The 18,899-nt window shown below is 46.3% G+C and overlaps 1 protein-coding gene across 5 annotated transcripts in view; it reads left to right on the top strand.

The window, feature by feature from the left end:
* hipk2 (homeodomain interacting protein kinase 2) overlaps positions 1-18,899 on the top strand; it is a 193,069-nt gene that overhangs the window by 138,482 nt on the left and 35,688 nt on the right. For 4 of the 5 annotated variants that reach the window (XM_033037736.1, XM_033037737.1, XM_033037735.1 and 1 more), the window contains 2 exons: positions 9,620-9,739; positions 14,771-14,857. In XM_033037736.1, coding sequence (XP_032893627.1) covers positions 9,620-9,739; positions 14,771-14,857 — 207 coding nt within the window. The remainder of the gene's footprint in view (positions 1-9,619; positions 9,740-14,770; positions 14,858-18,899) is intronic. The other variant, XM_033037734.1, reaches the window with a different exon arrangement.

Genomic DNA, 18,899 nt, shown 5'->3' with positions numbered 1-18,899 from the left:
GGGAGGTGTGAGAGAGGGTCTGAGTTTGGCGATGTTGCGGAGATGAAAGAAGGAGGTTTTAATGACATGGCGGATGTGAGGCTCAAGGGAGAGGGTGGAATCAAAGATCACGCCAAGGTTGCGGGCCTGGGGAGATGGGGAGACAGTGGTGCCGTCAATGGTGAGAGTGGGGTTATTGATTTTGCTGAGTGTGGCTTTGGAGCCTATGAGGAGGAATCCTGTCTTATCGCTGTTGAGTTTGGGGAAGTTATGTTGCATCCAGGTTTTTATAGCTGACAAACAGGAGTTGATATGGGAGAGCGGGGGGTTGTGGGGGGATTTGGTGCCGAGGTAGATCTGGGTGTCATCGGCGTAACAGTGGAAGTCCAGGTTGAAGTGGAGGAGTATCTGACCAAGGGGGAGGATGTAGATGATGAAGAGGAGGGGGCCGAGTACGAAGCCTTGGGGAACGCCTTGAGTGACTGTGGCTGTAGCAGAGGTGTGGTTGTGGAGAGAGATGAAGTGGGATCTGTTGGAAAGGTAGGAACGGAGCCAGCTGAGTGCAGAGCCTTCAATGCCGAGGTTTTTGAGTCTGGTGAGCAGGATGTTATGGTTCACTGTATCGAAGGCTGCGCTCAGGTCGAGGAGGATGTTGAGGGAACCAGTGTCAGCAGAGGTGAGGAGGTCGTTGAAGACTTTGAGGAGAGCAGTTTCTGTGCTATGGAGGGGGCGAAAGCCAGATTGGAGGGGTTCAAGTAGGTTATACGCAAGGAGGTGGGAATGAAGTTGCGACGCAACGATACGCTCCAGGGTTTTTGAAAGAAAGGGGAGGTTTGAGATTGGGCGGTAGTTAATGGGAGAGGAGGGATCAAGACCAGGTTTCTTTAAGATTGGTGTGATAGCAGCAGTTTTGAAAGCGGAGGGGACAATTCCTTGGGACAATGAGGTTGAAGAGATTAGTGAGGTAGGGGCAGAGAACGGGGAGGCAGGCCTTCAACAGGGGAGTGGGGAGAGGGTCGAGGGAGCAGGTAGTGGGTTTGGAAGAGCTGATGAGTTTGGAAATTTCAGTAGGGGTGACCAGGTCAAACTGGGAGAGGAAGCAGTGTGGAGGAGGGGTAAGGAGGTCAGTGGAGATGTTGAAAGGATGGGCCTTGGTAGGTGGTGGAGTAGATGCTGGGGAGTCGGGTACAGGGGATAAAGATTGATAGATGGTGCTGATTTTATCAGCGAAAAAGTGGAGGAATGAGTTGCAGAGATCCAGAGTAGAGGTCATAGTCATAGTATATAGTCACGGAGAGAACATGCGTACTCCACACCGGCAGCCGAGGTCAGCTTTGAATCCGGTTCCCTGGCGCTGTGAGGTAGTGGCCCCACTGGCTGTGCCCCTGTTTTGCATTCTCCAAGTTAGAGTCACAGAGTCGTACAGCATGGAAACAGGCCCTTTGGCCCAATGCCCACACCGACCGACATGCCTCATCTACACTAGTCCCAGCTGCCCATCTTTGCCCATGGTCCCTCTAAACCTGTCCTATCTATGTACCTGTCTAAATGTACTATTGAGGGGACTTGAGTCGGGGAATCGAGAACCAGAGGACATGGGTTTAAGGTGAGGGGGGAAAGATTTAATAGGAACCTTTTTACACAAAGGGTGGTGATGTATGAAATGAGCTGTTGGAGGAGGCAGTTGAGGCAGGTGCTATTGCAACATTTAAGAAACAGTTAGACAGGTACATGGATAGGACAGGTTTAGAGGGATATGGGCCAAACACGGCCAGGTGGGACGTGTAGATGGGACATATTGGCCGGTGTGGGCAAGTTAGGCTGATGGTCCTGTTTTCACACTCTATGACTCCTCCCCATCTCAGAGATCCCCCACTACTCGAACCCAACCCAACCCACTCAACCCTGGATATCTCCCCATCTCACCGATCCCTCCCTAAACCACTGATCGCCAGCTCCGTCCCCAACACCCCCATGTTGGGGGTCGAGCTTGATCGAGTGTGGGCTGAATGTTGGCCGAATGCAAGGTTGACGACATTTCCTGTTCGGTCACTAGGATGACTGACAGGAAGTGCTAAATGAATTTTTGATATGAAACCAAATGACCTGGAAATGATCGTTGTCATGCTACACCCCAAGAGAAACGTGATTTTCAGTTTAATAACACCAAAAAACCCCAGCACTACACGATTATATTTCCGGGCAGTTGTTTCTCAGTACTGCACTGAAATGTCAGCTAGATTGTTAAACCCAAGTGCCTGGACTGCAGTTGGAACCATGGATCCAATATGCTTTTGTCTTTCAGGCCAGGAATAACCACTGGGCAAGGGCTGAGAAGAAAGTATAAGCCACCCCCAGTTAGATTACTGTATCAGGGACTGGTGTCGGACCCAGGCTAGGTTATCAGGATAAACCAGAGAGCTATTGTTGGTAGGAGAGATGAACGGAATGTGTGGGTGGAGGAAGGAACTGCAGACGCTGGTTTTAGGAAGGAACTGCCAGTTGCCCAACACTTTAACTCCCCTTCCCATTCCCACACTGACCTTTCTGTCCTCGGCCTCCTCCACTGTCAGAGTGAGGCCAAACACAAATTGGAGGAACAGCACCTCATATTCCGCTTGGGCAGCTTACACCCCAGTGGTATGATAATTGATTTCTCTAATTTCAAGTAACCCTTGCATTCCCTCATTCCCAGTCTCTCCCCAACCCTAGTCGGCTGACTAGTTTCGATGTTGTCCTGTTGAGTTTCACTGTTTGTGTCTACTCATTATCACCTTTTCCTCAGTCTACAACAGACCATTGAGGGCTCAACCTTTCCCTTATCATCACTGCTGGCTTTGATCTGTTCTTTTCATACATTTCATACCGTTCTTTGTTCCCTTTCCCACCTCCAATTCTCTCTCCACTGACTCTCTGTCTGAAGAAGGGTCTCAACTCGAAAAATCACCTTTTCCTTTTCTCCAGAGATGCTGCCTGACTCGTTGAGTTACTCCAGCCATTTGTGTCCATCTAGAATATATGGGTGTGTTTGGACTTGTGCCATGTCTCTGTAACCCACCTATTCCATCTTCTTATTGCAGACCCTGTAGATCTATTTGGGAACTGGTCAATGGCATTGTCTCTAGATTATGTCAAGCGTAAAATCTATTTGTAATGAAACACACCATTGGCACTGAGGTCGTACTTCACACTTGGCAGCACTCAGATGAAAACTGGAAACGTTACAGGCAGGAGTCATTACTGAACATCACAATGGGTGGATGATGAGCGTGTGTTTCGATCATTACTAGTCTCTCTGTACCACTAGATCAACTCAGGGGTGCATCAAGAGAGGAGGATCGTGCAAACCGTGTTCGATGCAACTGAGCATCCCGCAAATATACTGCCACCGACTCAGTGAAGGACGGTTTGTAAAAAGCAGAGGTCGTACAAAATAATTGACTGGACAAAAGAAAAATCACTCAATGCCCCGAAACCAAATTTGTGTGCTGACACGAAGAATTGTGCTTATTGTCGATAGTCTGATGCTGAATGTAAAGTCATCCCAACAAGCCTGTCGATAAAGAAACCAGTGATTTTGCTATTTCTACCCAGGAGTTCATAAGTTCATGTTATAGGAGCGGAATTTGGCCATTTGGCCCCTCAAGTCTACCCCGCAATCCAATCATGGAATTCAGTCATTTTAATCCATGCAATCATTCAATCATCAATCACCTGAATCCACAAAGCATCCACCCTTTGAAAGTGTTTAGTTTAGTTTGGAGATGCAGCGTGGAAACAGGCCCTTCGGCCCACCGAGTCCGCCACGACCAGCGATCACCCATACACTACTTCTACCTTACACACCAGGGACAATTTTTACCTAGTTAAAGGTAATTAGCTCACAAACCCCACCTCTTTTGGGATGTGGGGGGAAACTAGACCACCCAGAGAATACCCACGGGGTTACAGGGAGAACGTGCAAACTCCGTACAGACAGCACCCGTAGTCAGGATCGAACCGGGGTCTCTGGCGACATAAGGCTGCGCTACTGCGCTACTGCTACCGCTGCACTACTGTGCCGCCCCATTATGCAATTGAATTTTGAGACAATATTTTCTGAGAAGTTTTAACCTTTCTTTTGCTTCTTAAAAGCCCAATTCTTCAACCACCGCAACATGTGATCCAGCAGTAAGATGGTTGTGCTAACTGAGGACCCTGCAGCTTGGACAGTAATCTGGAGTTATGTTTAGTTTAGTTTAGAGATACAGTGCAGAATCAGGCCCTTCGGCCCACCAAGTCTGCGCCGACCAGCGATCCCCGAACACTATTGAGTTCATGAGTTGAAATCCTGCTAATTTGGTTCCAATTTAAAATCGAGTAGTAAACGCAATCAAGAAGCTATCATATTGTCAAAATACCCTGACTAGTTCCCCATGCATCCTTGCATAGCCATCCTCACACCAAGCATTGATACTTGACAAGCATTTGGCGGGTCCAGAGACAGCCCAGTACCAATGTGCTAAATGGGCGTGCAATCCTATATCCCACAACTATATTTTTAGAAGTCTCCTGAAAACCTAGAACAGTAAATTCTATTTGATTTTCACAAACATTCGAGAAACTGTTCCATCCATTCAGTGCTTAGATCCAGCATTCCAAGCCGCTGTCCCACGGTAACAAGAGCAATGGTGCTCAAAAATGCATAATCACTCCGTTTGGAAAGAGATTTTCAATCCACTAATTCTCCTACAAGCATCAACCATCAATTTACAGCTATCCCATTTTTTATTCTCATTATATTCTGATCAATCCCACCCAGATTCCAGCATTCACCTACACGCAATTTGTAGTGGACAATTAATCTACGAACCCAAGATAGACACAAAATGCTGGAGTAACTCAACGGGTTGGGCAGCATCTCCAAAGTAAAGGAATAGATGAGTCAGAACCCTTCTTCAGACTGGAACAGACAAAATGTGTAGGAAGGAACTGCAAATGCTGGTTAGATACTGAAGATAGACACAAAATGCTGGAGTAACTCGGCTGGTCAGGCAAGATCTCTGGAGAAAAGGAATAGGTGACATTTCGGGTTGGAACCCTTCTTCAGACAAGGCTGTGGCTTTGGTATAAACCAACATCAACAGTTCCTTCCTACACACAAATCTATGAATCCACATGTTTTAGGGCTCTGATAGTCAAATTGGATTACGCAGGAGAAACCTACACAGTCAAAGGGAGAACGTGCAAACTCCACACAGACAGTACCTGAGGTCAGGATCAAACATGGGTTGCTGGAGCTGTGAGGCTCTTATAGGCTTGCAGTAAATGTAGAAGGAAATTAATGTTCAGCATCACTGCTTCCAAGCAGAAAGAGGGCAACTTGTTCGCTGCAGAGATTTCATAATGTAGATTTCAAAATTAAATCATGCACAAAAATCATATTGTCAAAATAGAAACATAGAAAATAGATGCAGGAGTAGGCCATTCGGCCTTTCAAGCCAGCACCAACCGCCATTCAATATGATCATGGCTGAAAATCAGTACTCCGGCTTTTTCCCCATATCCCTTGATTCACTTAGCCCGAAGAGCTAAATCTAACTCTCTTGAAATCTCTCTCTCTTCAACAGACAGTTGAATTCTCGAGTGGATTGATTGATTGCTTGCATTGCTGAGAGAGAAAGCAAAGCAGTCTTTGCTTTGGAGCACATTATGGTATCTGGTTCATAAGACTTTGACCTGCAGGCCACCTGACAGACTGCCCACATGTACACTCCATCAGTCACTACTGCCCCTCTGTTGGAGAGGTTATGGTTCTTGTATCGGCTTCATTAGCCACCCACGAGCCCATGAAACAGGAGAGGAAGTAGATCATCCTTGATTCATGAGGGAATGCCTAGGAAGAAGAAGATTTATTTCCCATTATTTAATGCATGTTTCTAAAGCGTTTATTAACTTGTGAATTTTTAAATTACGGTTTACAATCTATCAGCTCCAAATTGAGCCTATCTAATCAGCGGTTGTATGGTGGCGCTGCGGTAAAGTTGCTGCTTTACAGCGGCAGAGACCCAGGTTCGATCCCGACTAAGGGTTTCATCTGTACGGAGTGTGTACGTTCCCTCCCCCCCCCGTGACCGCGTGGGTTTCCCCGGGCACTCCGGTTTCCTCCCGCACTCCAAAGACGTACAGATTTGTAATCTTTACTAAAGATTGTACCTTGTCCCTAATGTGTAGGATAGTGCTAGTGTAGAGGATCGCTGATCGGGGCGGACTCGGTGGGCCGAAGGGCCTATTTACGCGCTGTATTTCTAAACTAAACTAAATAGAAGACCGTAGGTACACAAAATGCTGGAGAAACTCAGCGGGTGCAGCAGCATCTATGGAGCGAAGGAAATAGGCGACGTTTCGGGCCGAAACCCTTCTTCAGACTGATAGGGGGTGGGGGGGGGGGGAGAAGGAAGGAAAAAGGGAGAAGGAGGAGCTCGAGGGCGGGGGGATGGGAGGAGACAGCTCGATGGTTAAGGAAGGGGAGGAGACAGCAAGGGCTAGCAAAATTGGGAGAATTCAACGTTCATGCCATCGGGACGCAAACAACCCATATGAGGTGCTGTTCCTCCAATTTCCGGTGTTGCTCACTCTGGCAATGGAGGAGACCCAGGACAGAGAGGTCGGATTGGGAATGGGAGGGGGAGTTGAAGTGCTGAGCCACCGGGAGTTCAGGTAGGTTATTGCAGACTGAGCGGAGTTGTTCGGCGAAACGATCGCCCAACCTCCGCTTAGTCTCCCCGATGTAAATCAGCTGACATCTAGAGCAGCGGATGCAGTAGATGAGGTTGGAGGAGATGCAGGTGAACCTTTGTCGCACCTGGAACGACTGCTTGGGTCCTTGATTGGAGTCGAGGGGGGAGGTGAAGGGACAGGTGTTGCATTTCTTGCGGTTGCAACGGAAAGTGCCCGGGGAGGGGGTGGTACGGGAGGGAAGGGAAGAATTGACAAGGGAGTTGCGGAGGGAGCGGTCTTTGCGGAAGCCAGACATAGGGGGAGATGGGAAGATGTGGCGAGTGGTGGGGTCACGTTGGAGGTGGCGGAAGTGGCGGAGGATTACCCTGGTGTGAGCCTCATCTATGGTGGCGGAGGGGAATCCCCGTTCCCTGAAGAACGAGGACATTTCCGATGCCCTGGTGTGGAACGTCTCATCCTGGGAGCAGATGCGGCGTAGGCGGAGGAATTGGGAGTAGGGGATGGAGTCTTTACAGGGGGCAGGGTGGGAAGACGTGTAGTCCAGATAGCCATGTGAGTCAGTTGGTTTGTAGTGTATGTCGATCAGAAGTCTGTCCCCTGCGATGGAGATGGTGAGGTCAAGGAATGGTAGGGAAGTGTCGGAAATGGTCCAGGTGTATTGGAGTGCCGGATGGAAGTTGGTGGTGAAGTGGATGAAGTCAGTCAGTTGTGTGTGGGTGCAGGAGGTGGCCCCAAAGCAGTCGTCAATGTAACGGAGGTAGAGGTCGGGGATGAGATAAATAGATGACCGTTCTAGCTTTAGATTGAGTTCAAACCCATCCCGTTTTGCCACGTGGGAATCTAGCACAGTGCAAGAGTGATTGTGATGGTAACCATGGTTTGGGGCAACCATGATTTAACTGAACTGAGTTGCGAGGGACCAAATGAGCAACCCATCCTGCTTTTTTTTTAGTTTAGAGATACAGCGCTGAAACAGGCCCTTCAGGCCAGCGGGTCTGCGCCGACCAGCGTTCCCCACACATTAACGCTATCCTACACCCACTAGCGACAATTTTTACATTTACCAAGCCAATTAACCTACATACCTGTACGTCTTTGGAATGTGGGAGAAAACTGAAGATCTCGGCGAAAACCCACGCAGGTCACGGAGAGAACGTATAAATTCCGTTCAGACAGCACCCGTAGTTGGGATCGAACCCAGAACTCCAGCGCTGCATTCACTGTAAGGCAGCAACTCTACCACTGCACTACCATGCCACACCTCTATTTCTATTACCTGCTTTGTTGTTGTTTAATTGGGGTTAAAACCTCCAACTAGTTAAATAGTTATACGGGGAAATGTGAGGAGTTAAACGTGCAGTGAACAAATTTGAGAAAAGGATGTTATTTATTGGTTCACAAAAGAACAGGCAAAAAACTCAAGGAAGCAGAGATATAGTCTGAATGTACACAGTCTAGGGCGGCACGGTGGCGCAGCGGTAGAGTTGCTGCCTTACAGCGCCAGAGACCCGGGTTCAATCCTGACAGGTGATGGACACAAAAGGCTGGAGTAACTCAGCAGGACAGGCAGCATCTCTGGAGAGAAGGAATGGGTGACATTTCGGGTCGAGACCCATCTTCAGATTAGTCCACACAGAGTCTGCATCACCCCCACCCTATGTATTGGAGGCAGCTGGGGTCAGCGATGCGATCACTATCCATTTCTTCATGCAATGTGTATTTGCCAAGATCTGGAAAGGAATGCATTGGGTCAAGGTTCTTCCCTAAGGCCGGGTAATGCAGGTTTCTGTTCTAGGTGTTGTTCCCGGGGACACACATTGAAACTGCTGGAAGATTATCAATTCTGTGGAAGACGCCCTCTGGTGGACCCAGAGCAGGTGCTGCCCTTGACTGAACATTGCAGAGAGGTGCATTCCATGGTCCAGTACTGAGCAATGTACTGCAGCTCGGACAGAACAGCCCTGGAAAAGGCTCTAAGGGGAGGAAAGACCACAGTTTATAGCCCTCGTGCCATTGAACCTGTCTATAGCTTAGCGATACAGCGTGGAAACAGGCCCATCAGTCCACCGAGTCCGCGCTGACCAGCGATCCCCCGTACACTAGCACCATCCTACGCACTAGGCACAATTTTACCATTTTTACCGAAGGCAATTAACCTACAAACTTGTGCATCTTTGGAAAGTGGGAGGAAACCGGAGCACCCGGAGAAACCTACACGGTCACGCGGAGAACGTGTAACGATTCCTTGGACTGTTTGTTATGGAAACTATATGAAAGAAAAATGAATGCCATCTTGATATTATGTATATCATTTAATTAGAGTGTTGTGGTTCATGCTATAAATGATCTTTGGTTGTGCCATGTTATATATTTGCAAATACTATGAATGAAGTATATTTTGATAGTCTTAGGGGCTCAGATCTGGGAAGTAGGGTCCGCACTTCTGATCCCTTTCCTGTCCATGTCGCACAGTGGCGCAGCGGTAGAGTTACTGCCTTACAGCGTCAGAGCCCAGGGTTCGATCCTGTCTACGGGTGCTGCCTGTACGGAGTTTGTACGTTCTCCCTGTAACCGCGTGGGTTTTTCCCCGGGTGCTCTGGTTTCCTCCTGCACTGCAAAGACGTACGTGTTTGTAGGTTAATCGGGTTTGGTAAAGATTGTAAATTGTCCCTAGTGTGTGTAAGATAGTGCGAGTGTACAGGGATCGCAGACTTGTTGAGCCAAAGGGCCCATTTTCACACTGTATCTCTAAACTAAAAATGTGAATGGATGGAATGACCGTGTGTATCAGAGGTAGATGAAGGTAGACATCATGAAAGTCGGAGCTTGGGAGAATTTCCAAAGTCCATTGTGGAATCTGAGGATTTTCCACCATGTGGGAAAGTCTGTTTCACTGCTTGCTTTTCTCTTTCTTTCTCAGATCCGGTACATCTCACAGACACAAGGGTTGCCAGCAGAGTATTTACTAAGTGCAGGGACAAAGACAACGCGGTTCTTCAACAGAGATCCCGATTCATCGTACCCACTGTGGAGGCTTAAGGTAATTCACTCCGTTTCAATCGTGTCCAGTTTTTCTCTGTCTGCATCTCTCCTCCTTAACTTGGTTCATGCTGGGTTGTCCACTCTTACATGAGCAAGACCACACAGTGTATCCTGACTTATTCAGGCCTCTTCCTGAGCGGCAAAGTACAGATGGGTAAGACAGACACAAAGTGCTAGTGTAATTCGGCGGTTCTGGCAGCATCTCTGGAGAAAAAGGATGGGTGACGTTTCGGACTGAACTTTCTTTCGACTTCAGTCTGAGGAAGGGTCCCGAAATGAAACATCACCCATCATTTTTCCCCACAGATTCTGCCTGATCCGCTGAGTTAGAGTTATGGAATCATACATCGTGGAAATAGGCCCTTCAGCCCAACTTGCCCACATGTCCCAGATACACTAGTCCCACCTGCCTGCTTTTGGTCCATATCCCTCCAAACCTGTCCTAATTCGGTCTAAGTGTTACTCCAGCACTTTGTGTCTTTCTTTGGTATAAACGAGCATCAGCAGTTCCTTTCTATACAAAGTGCAAATGGAATTGGATATCTTTTATTCTGGTTTTACAACTCTCCCTTTCCTAATTGCGCTCAATGTTGGTGGCCCTGATGAAAGGAGACACTCACTATAGATTGTGGTCTCAGGACACACGCTGGAACTGTATGGAATCCTTATGCTCTTTAGGTGATCCATGTTCAGTCAACATCATTGATTCTATGAAGCCTACAGTGCATTTTAAGATGAAATAGCTGAGTCTCGCTCATGATCGGTGGTGAGATCTGTTTTCTCCTCCGTCTCTTTACCAATCTGATTCTAAGCTTCCTTCTCATTCCACATTCTGGCATCCCTATGATTCTCCAGCCTAGCCCTTGTTATTTATTCTCTGGTATTACAGATGCCATTGGCCTTGCCTACTTTCGTTCCACCCCACCAAACCACATGATGGTTGTTTTAGTTTAGTTTAGAGAAACAGCACGGAAACAGGCCCTTCGGCCCACCGAGTCCACGCCGATCAGCAATCCCTACACATTAACACTATCCTACACACACTAGTGACAATTTACACATACACCAAGCCATTTAACTTACTGTACATACCTGTACGTCTTTGGAGTGTGGGAGGAAACTGAATATCACGGAGAAAACCCACGCGGTCAGGGAAATAACTTACAAACTCTGTACAGAGAGCACCCGTAGTCGGGATCAAACCCGGGGTCTCCGGCGCTGCAAGTGCTGTAAGGCAACGACTCTACCGCTGCGCCACCGTGCCGCCCTGTTTGTTTGACCCTTTGTGTTTGGAGCTGTTTATATATCGAGCACAACATCCTCACCATTTTCTGTAGGCAGGCACTACAAAGCAAGGTCCATTCAGTGAAGGTCAGGAGTAATCAGCATCCAAGTTCATCCTCATTCCCATCTCTCCAATTCCCAGATAAGTGGCACATGTATCACCTCAACTGTTGTCTGGGGATAAGCATGCGCTTACTTATCCCTAACAATGGGTGGCACAGTGGCGGTAGAGTTGCTGCCTTACAGTGCCGTAGTCCCAGGTTCGATCATGACTACGGGTGCTATCTGTGTGGAGATTGTATGTTCTCCCTGTGACCACGTGGGTTCGCTCCAGGTGCTCCAGTTTCCTCCCACACTTCAAAGATGCACCGGTTTGTAGGTTAATTGACTGCTGTAAATTGTAAACTGTCCCTAGAGTAGTGCTAGGGTACGCGGTGATCGCTGGTCGGTGCGGACACGGTGCCCAAAGAGAGCCTGTTTCCACGCTGTATTTCTAAAGTCTAAAGAACAAGATAAAGCCTGGCAGATTTTTGAAGAATCATGTAGTCTTACAGCATAGAAACAGCGGACTCGGTGGGCCGAAGGGCCTGTTTCCGCACTGTATCTTCAAAGTCTAAAGTCCAAAAATAGACTATTTGGCCCAACATGTCCAAGACCACCACCAAGTATCCATCCTTATTAATCCAATTTTACAACACTAGCCTAGTCTTAGCAATTCAGATGCTTATCTAGATTAATAGATGTTGGAGCAACTTAATGGGTCAGGCAGCATCTGAGGAGGTAATGGACAAGTGACATTTTAGGTTGAGTCCCTTCCTCAGACTCGCTGAGTCAGAGTTTGAAGAAGGGTCTCAACCCGAAATGCCGCCTGTCTATTCCCTCCCCAGATGCTGCCCGACCCGCTGAGTTTCTCCAGCACATTTGAGTTTTGAAATTGCACAGTTTACTCCAGAAAGTACCTCGAAGCTCTGGGGTGGTCAGAGCGGGTGGTGCTTTCAGTCCCTGTGGCTTTGTGAATTATTCTTGCCTGAGTTAGTGGTTTCTATTTAAGCTTTCCTCAAAATTTGAACACGGAAGCTGAACAGTCCAGTTCAGTAGCGAGGGAACATTGTAGTGGCCAAGGTGATGTTTTGGGAGATAATAAACCAAGGCTCACCGTCTCCCCACCTAACTGTTAAAGATCACGAGAAACTGCTTCAAAGATGCCGGGGGAGATTTCCTCGTAATCTACATTTATTCTCAAAGCCACATCATAAAAATAAATTAACGATCTGATCATCATTTCATTGTTGTTTGTAGTTGGCAGCACTCGCTCCTTTCATTCCAAGTGTCACTAAACTTCAAAATTACGTTCAGCCTGTAAAGCGCATTTAGATGTTGGATTTGTGAATTCTACTCATCCTGGTTTGTTTGCACAATCTTTCGATTTGTAAAATCAAAGATTGATTGATTAAATCTTGCAAGATTTAAGAAAACAGCAAGATTTAAGAAAGCTGTGGTGTTGCCTCACAGCTCCAGCGACCAGGCTTGAATCCTATCCTCGGGTGTTGTCTGTTCAGAGTTTACATCTTCTTCCCAAGACCATATGAGTTTCCACCAGCTGTCTGATTTCCTCGTGCATTCCAAGTATTTGTTGGTTGTTTAATCTGCTACAATACATTAGCCCTTTATTGTGTAAAGAAAAGACTCAAAGTGCTGGAGTAACTCAGCGGTTTCTAAATGTCACCATTTTACTGTCGGTCAGTTGTAAAACTGAGCGGAGTTGATAGAAACATAGAAATTAGGTGCAGGAGTAGGCCATTCGGCCCTTCGAGCCTGCACCGCCATTCAATATGATCATGGCTGATCATCCAACTCAGTATCCTGTACCTGCCTTCTCTCCATACCCCCTGATCCCTTTAGCCACAAGGGCCACATCTAACTCCCTCTTAAATATAGCCAATGAACTGGCCTCAACTACCTTCTGTGGCAGAGAGTTCCAGAGATTCACCACTCTCTGTGTGAAAAAAGTTCTTCGCATCTCGGTTTTAAAGGATTTCCCCCTTATCCTTAAGCTGTGACCCCTTGTCCTGGACTTCCCCAACATCGGGAACAATCTTTCTGCATCTAGCCTGTCCAACCACTTAAGAATTTTGTAAGTTTCTATAAGATCCCCTCTCAATCTCCTAAATTCTAGAGAGTATAAACCAAGTCTATCCAGTCTTTCTTCATAAGATAGTCCTGACATCCCAGGAATCAGTCTGGTGAACCTTCTCTGCACTCCCTCTATGGCAATAATGTCCTTCCTCAGATTTGGAGACCAAAACTGTACGCAATACTCCAGGTGTGGCCTCACCAAGACGCTGTACAACTGCAGTAGAACCTCCCTGCTCCTATACTCAAATCCTTTTGCTATGAAAGCTAACATACCATTCGCTTTCTTCACTGCCTGCTGCACCTGCATGCCTACTTTCAATGACTGGTGTACCATGACACCCAGGTCTCGCTGCATCTCCCCTTTTCCTAATCGGCCACCATTTAGATAGTAGTCTGCTTTCCTGTTTTTGCCACCAAAATGGATAACCTCACATTTATCCACATTATACTGCATCTGCCAAACATTTGCCCACTCACCCAGCCTATCCAAGTCACCTTGCAGTCTCCTAGCATCCTCCTCACAGCTAACACTGCCCCCCAGCTTAGTGTCATCCGCAAACTTGGAGATATTGCCTTCAATTCCCTCATCCAGATCATTAATATATATTGTAAATAGCTGGGGTCCCAGCACTGAGCCTTGTGGTACCCCACTAGTCACTGCCCGCCATTGTGAAAAGGACCCGTTTACTCCTACTCTTTGCGATAGATATATGAGATAAAGTTACAGGACAATAGGAAATTAAGAAGCGGAGTGGAACTGCTGGCTTCTTGAGTTTCAAAGTTAGGAAGAGGGAAATTCATTAATTTGTTGAATTTCAGTAGGGTACATCAAGACATAATTGAACGGACAGCTGATCCATCATCATCATTGCGCTGAAATTAGTTTCCATTTTCGCCCAGCTCCGATACCATACAGCGTCAGACTGTCCCCCCGAGTGTGGACTATTCTGCTTTAGAAATTCTGGGAAGGTTGAAATAAAAATCAGCTGTCCCAATAATGTTTGACATTTGGCACATCCAAACGCTTAAATAAATACGCTTTGCATCGGGGCCTTGAGTCCAAGGAAACTTTCCAGCACCGCAACATGTGTTGGCAAGTCTGAAAGAATCCTTGGGTGAATTTCAAAGGGATTTTTTCCCCAACCCACAGGCAATGCAAGAATTAAACAGGCAGCACCTGGTGGGAAAAGGGGAACAATTACATACCTGGCCTAAAACGTCACCTGTTCATTCCCTCCACAGATGCTGCCTGACCCCCCTGATCACTTTCAGCTTTGCTCAAGATTCCAGGATCTGCAGTTCCATGTGCCTCTAATAATTTACAGTGAACTTAATGTGGCTCCTGCTTTCTTTGTATTGTAGAAACTCTTGAATCGTTGTCAGGCCCCATCTGTTAGACATCATTACTGAAATGAGACTGGTCCTATGATGGTTGAAAGGAACTTGGGTGTTTGTAATGGTCAATAATTGCCTGTACTTCTAAGTCGGTACCATGAACCGGGCATACTATGAGATGCCAAGCAGCATTGATGGAAGTCAAATAGCCTCGGTGGTCTCTATACTGTGTTAAATTCTGAGTTTAAAAACATATTCTTGTTCAAAATTACAGACACCAGAAGATCATGAAACAGAGATGGGAATCAAGTCGAAGGAGGCAAGAAAGTACATTTTTAATTGTTTGGATGATATGGCACAGGTACGATTGAATTTCTTGGCCAGTTTTCTCCTCTTTGCCTATTTTGATGGACTACAATTCTGAACAAGCTGTCTTCCTTCAGTACACTCCCAAAGGGCCTTTTCTCTGCCTGGTGGTTAGTGCTAGCAGGATGTTTCAGCAAACTGTCCACAGCCACGTACAGCGGGCATGCTTACACACACACACTCATGTGCTGTCCCTCACACACCCTACATTCATGCATCCACTCATGCACAAGCATGCAGAAATGGCACACACATTCAGAAGTAGGTACACAATCACATACAGAAACTGGCACACATGGCTGTATATAAGTGTACATAGCTGTGTAAAGAGATGTACACAGCAATGTACAGATAAAGGCACACACTAAATACTGGGACCATCGCAACTCTACTCCAGTGCTGCCACCAGGACAAAGGGCCTTTATGGCCAAGTTAAGACACTGACATTGCTAACAATTTTGAACTTGAACATGGTGGTGCCGGAAACATGGCGACTCTTGTGTACTGCCTCAGTTTATTCTACTATTCTTCCTTACTTGTACTTGAGTATGATTGTGCCTATGTATGGTAAGATTCTTACTGAATTGTATGCAACAAAGGAATTTGACTATACTTTCAATGGTGATTTATTCAATGGAGTTTTACCTGTCACGGTTGCAACTGTACAGTGAAATATTTTTTGCATATATTACACATGCAGGTGCTGCCATTTATGGTGCCATTATTCAAAGTCCAATGTCTGGTCGGCCCATGCGCTCAATTTATTGTAGCAGTTCCCGCGAACTGATGTCCCTCTCCTCGTTCGGCCATCTTTGTATCCCGGGGGCGCCTCCTGCAGCTACCTGTAGACGTTGGAGATATACCCCGGGTCAGCCTCCTACCGGCTCATGCTCCTCACATCCGACATCCCCAGCTCCTTCCCGGTCCCTTCATCCGACGAGCCTTCGGGCGGGTTCCCGGTGCCTAGGTACATGTGACAATAAAGTGTACCGTTGGACCATTTTTCGATCACAGGATAAAGATGGGAATTCTCTGCCCAAGAGGGCTGAAGGCAGAGATTGATTACCTTAATATCTCAAACTCTGTCAAAGGATATGAAACTAATATGGGAAAGTGGTGCGAATGTAAAAGATGAGCCAGGATCTTTTTGAATGATGGAGCAGTCATGAATAACTGCTTTTATTTCTTATGTTGTTAACAACGCACAGCATTGACACTGTAGACATCAGCACATAGCCTTGTACACGCACACAGCTACAGTGAAACAGGAACACTGGGAAACATGTGTAGAAAGAAACTGCAGATGCTGGTTTAAACCGAAGATAGACACAAAACGTTGGAGTAACTCAGCGGGTCAGGCAGGATCTCTGGAGAAAAGGAATAGGTGACGTTTCAGGTGGAGACCCTTCTTCAGACTGAGAGTCAGGGGAAAAGGTAATGAGAGATATAGATAGATATATAGAGAGATACAGAACAAATGAATGAAAGGAATGCAAAAAAGTAATGATGATAAAGGAAATAGGACCATTTCCTGTGGGCTAGGTGCAAACGAGTTATACAGACAATGAAAGGACGACAGTGAAACTAGTACAATGAGTAGGGTGGAGGAGGGATGGACGGAGAGAGAGGGGATGCAAGGTTACTTGAAGTTAGAGAAATCAATATTTATCACTCGGAAACATGTATCCGTGCACAGCCTCAAACTGAAGTGCACATGCATGCACACAGAAACAGTTAAACACACAACCAGAGGGCTGCATATACAAGCTCTCACAAACATCGGCTAACTTTCTGTGGGGGAAAAAACTAATCAATTTTATTTTATGTTTTAATCCTGGAGGGATGAATATCAATTCCAATCCAACCTCAGCACGAACTGAACCCACAGACTGTGTGGTGTGTGCAGCCCCAGTATTTGAGCTCACCAAAGCAGGGAGCCACTCGAAGATCGACCAACTATATTCTTTCTTTTTTAGCTGGACTAAAAATACAAATAGGTCAAAATGACTGATGGTATTTGGTATTGTGAATATTCCATTATTTTTCTACACCATGCCTGTGCTGTGATGACCCAGTTCTAAAACATGAGGACATTTTTGACTCAAATCTCCATTGCAATGCATCATGCGTACAACAGCAACATATTTTAATGCTTTGCATTGAAGAAAACTTCTTGTGTAGGTGCTTTGAGCACAAATGCAGCTTGTGACGTTCAAAACTCCAGTCACTACTAATGTTCCCAGTCCCAATCACATCAGAGCGAGGGGCAGAGATGTGTGAAGTTCAGGTAAAGAGTAGAGGGAGTGGAAATTAGGCGTAGACACACACCAGGCCCAGTGTATCGTGGCCACAGTTATTTAAATGTTTAGGAAGGAACAGCAGATGCTGGTTTACACCGAAGCTTGACACAAAATTCTGGAATAACTCAGCGGGACTGGCAGCATCTCTGGATAGAAGGAATGGGTGACGTTTCGTGGTACAAGATCTTTCTTCAGGCTGAGGAAGACTCAGTCTGAAGAAGGGCCTCGACCCAAAACATCAGCCATTCCGAGTATCCAGAGATGCTACCTGTCCAGCTGAGTTTCTCCAGCATTTTGTGTCTCTCTATTAAAATGTTTGATGAGTTTCAGTGGTGAGAGACTTTTAGTATTCCGCCTCTACATTTCAGGAAGTCACAGAATGGATACAGCACAGAAGGAGGCCATTCACTTGTTGAGTCCATACTAGCTCTCTGTAAGGGCAATCCAACTAATCCCGTTCCCATTGTGCTCCATTTTGTTGGTTAAATGTATCCAGCTTCTATTTGACTGCCACAATTGAACCTGCCTCCACTGCTAATTTTGGTAGTGCATTCCAGAGCCTTAAAGGCCATTCAACTCACTTCACTGACATCAACAGTAGCTTCAGAATCAACCCCTCCATCTGGAAACTGTAATTCCATGTAATTCATCCACATCAAAGATATCAGACTGCTGTTAGCCAAACTGTATGTGTGTGTGTGTGTGTGTGAGCACGTGGGCAAGCGTGCGTGTGTAATGGTTGGGTGCGAGAGGCAGGTATGTTTGTTTATACCTGAGCATATCTAAAACAGTTAGTAATTTGCAATGGCATTGCATCTGAGAACTAACCCAAATCTGAAAGGACAGTACTATTAAATAATTGTGTATGCTCATTTGTTGGTGTGAGTTGATAACAAGGCAGAGTATCAGTGGGTGGGTGGAGCAGTGGTGCAGCTGGTAGAGCCACTACCTCACAGTGCCAGAGACCCAGGTTCGATCCTGACTTCGGGCGCTGTCTGTGTGGAGTTTACATGTTCTCTCTGTGACCATGTGTGTTTTCTCCCACATCCCAAAGATGTCCGGATTTTGTAGATTAATTGGCCACTAAAATGGCCTCTAATGTGTAGAGAGTGGATGAGAAAGTGGAATAAGATAGAACTAGTGTGAATGGGTGATCAATGATTGGCGTGGACTAGGTGGGCCGAAGGGCCTGTTGCTGTGCTGTATCTGTATACCAAATGAAGAGGCGAGGCACCTTTGCATTTCCTTGCCAAATGAAGAGACTTTTGGATAGGCACATTGATGTCCAGGGAATGGAGGGATGGAGGTGTAGGTAGATAAGAATTGGTCTTGGCATCATGTCCAGCATAAACATTGTGAGCTGAAGGCCTGTTCTTGTGCTGCACTGTTCTGAGCTGAAGGATTGTAAAATTAATGGTACTGGTCTAAATAGGAAGGGAAAATCCAGTTCAATTTCAGTTTAGTTTATTGTCGCGTGTACCGAAGTACAGTGAAAAGCTTTTTGTTGCATGCTGACCAGTCAGTAGAAAGACAATACATGATTACAAAAATCAATCCATTTGCAGTGTATACATACATGATCATGGAATAAAGTTTAGTGCAAGGTAAATAAAGCCAGCAAAGTCTGGTCACGGATTGTCCAAGGGTCAGCAGAGGTAGATAGTAGTTCAGCACTGCTCTCTGATGGTGGTAGAGTGAGTGAATTTATTATTCAGAATTCAGAAAATTAAAAGAACA

Source organism: Amblyraja radiata, chromosome 19, assembly GCF_010909765.2.
Source record: "Amblyraja radiata isolate CabotCenter1 chromosome 19, sAmbRad1.1.pri, whole genome shotgun sequence".
Classification (NCBI taxonomy): domain Eukaryota; kingdom Metazoa; phylum Chordata; class Chondrichthyes; order Rajiformes; family Rajidae; genus Amblyraja; species Amblyraja radiata.
The sequence above is the reverse complement of the archived record's forward strand: the minus strand, read 5'-3'. Positions and strand labels throughout refer to the sequence as shown.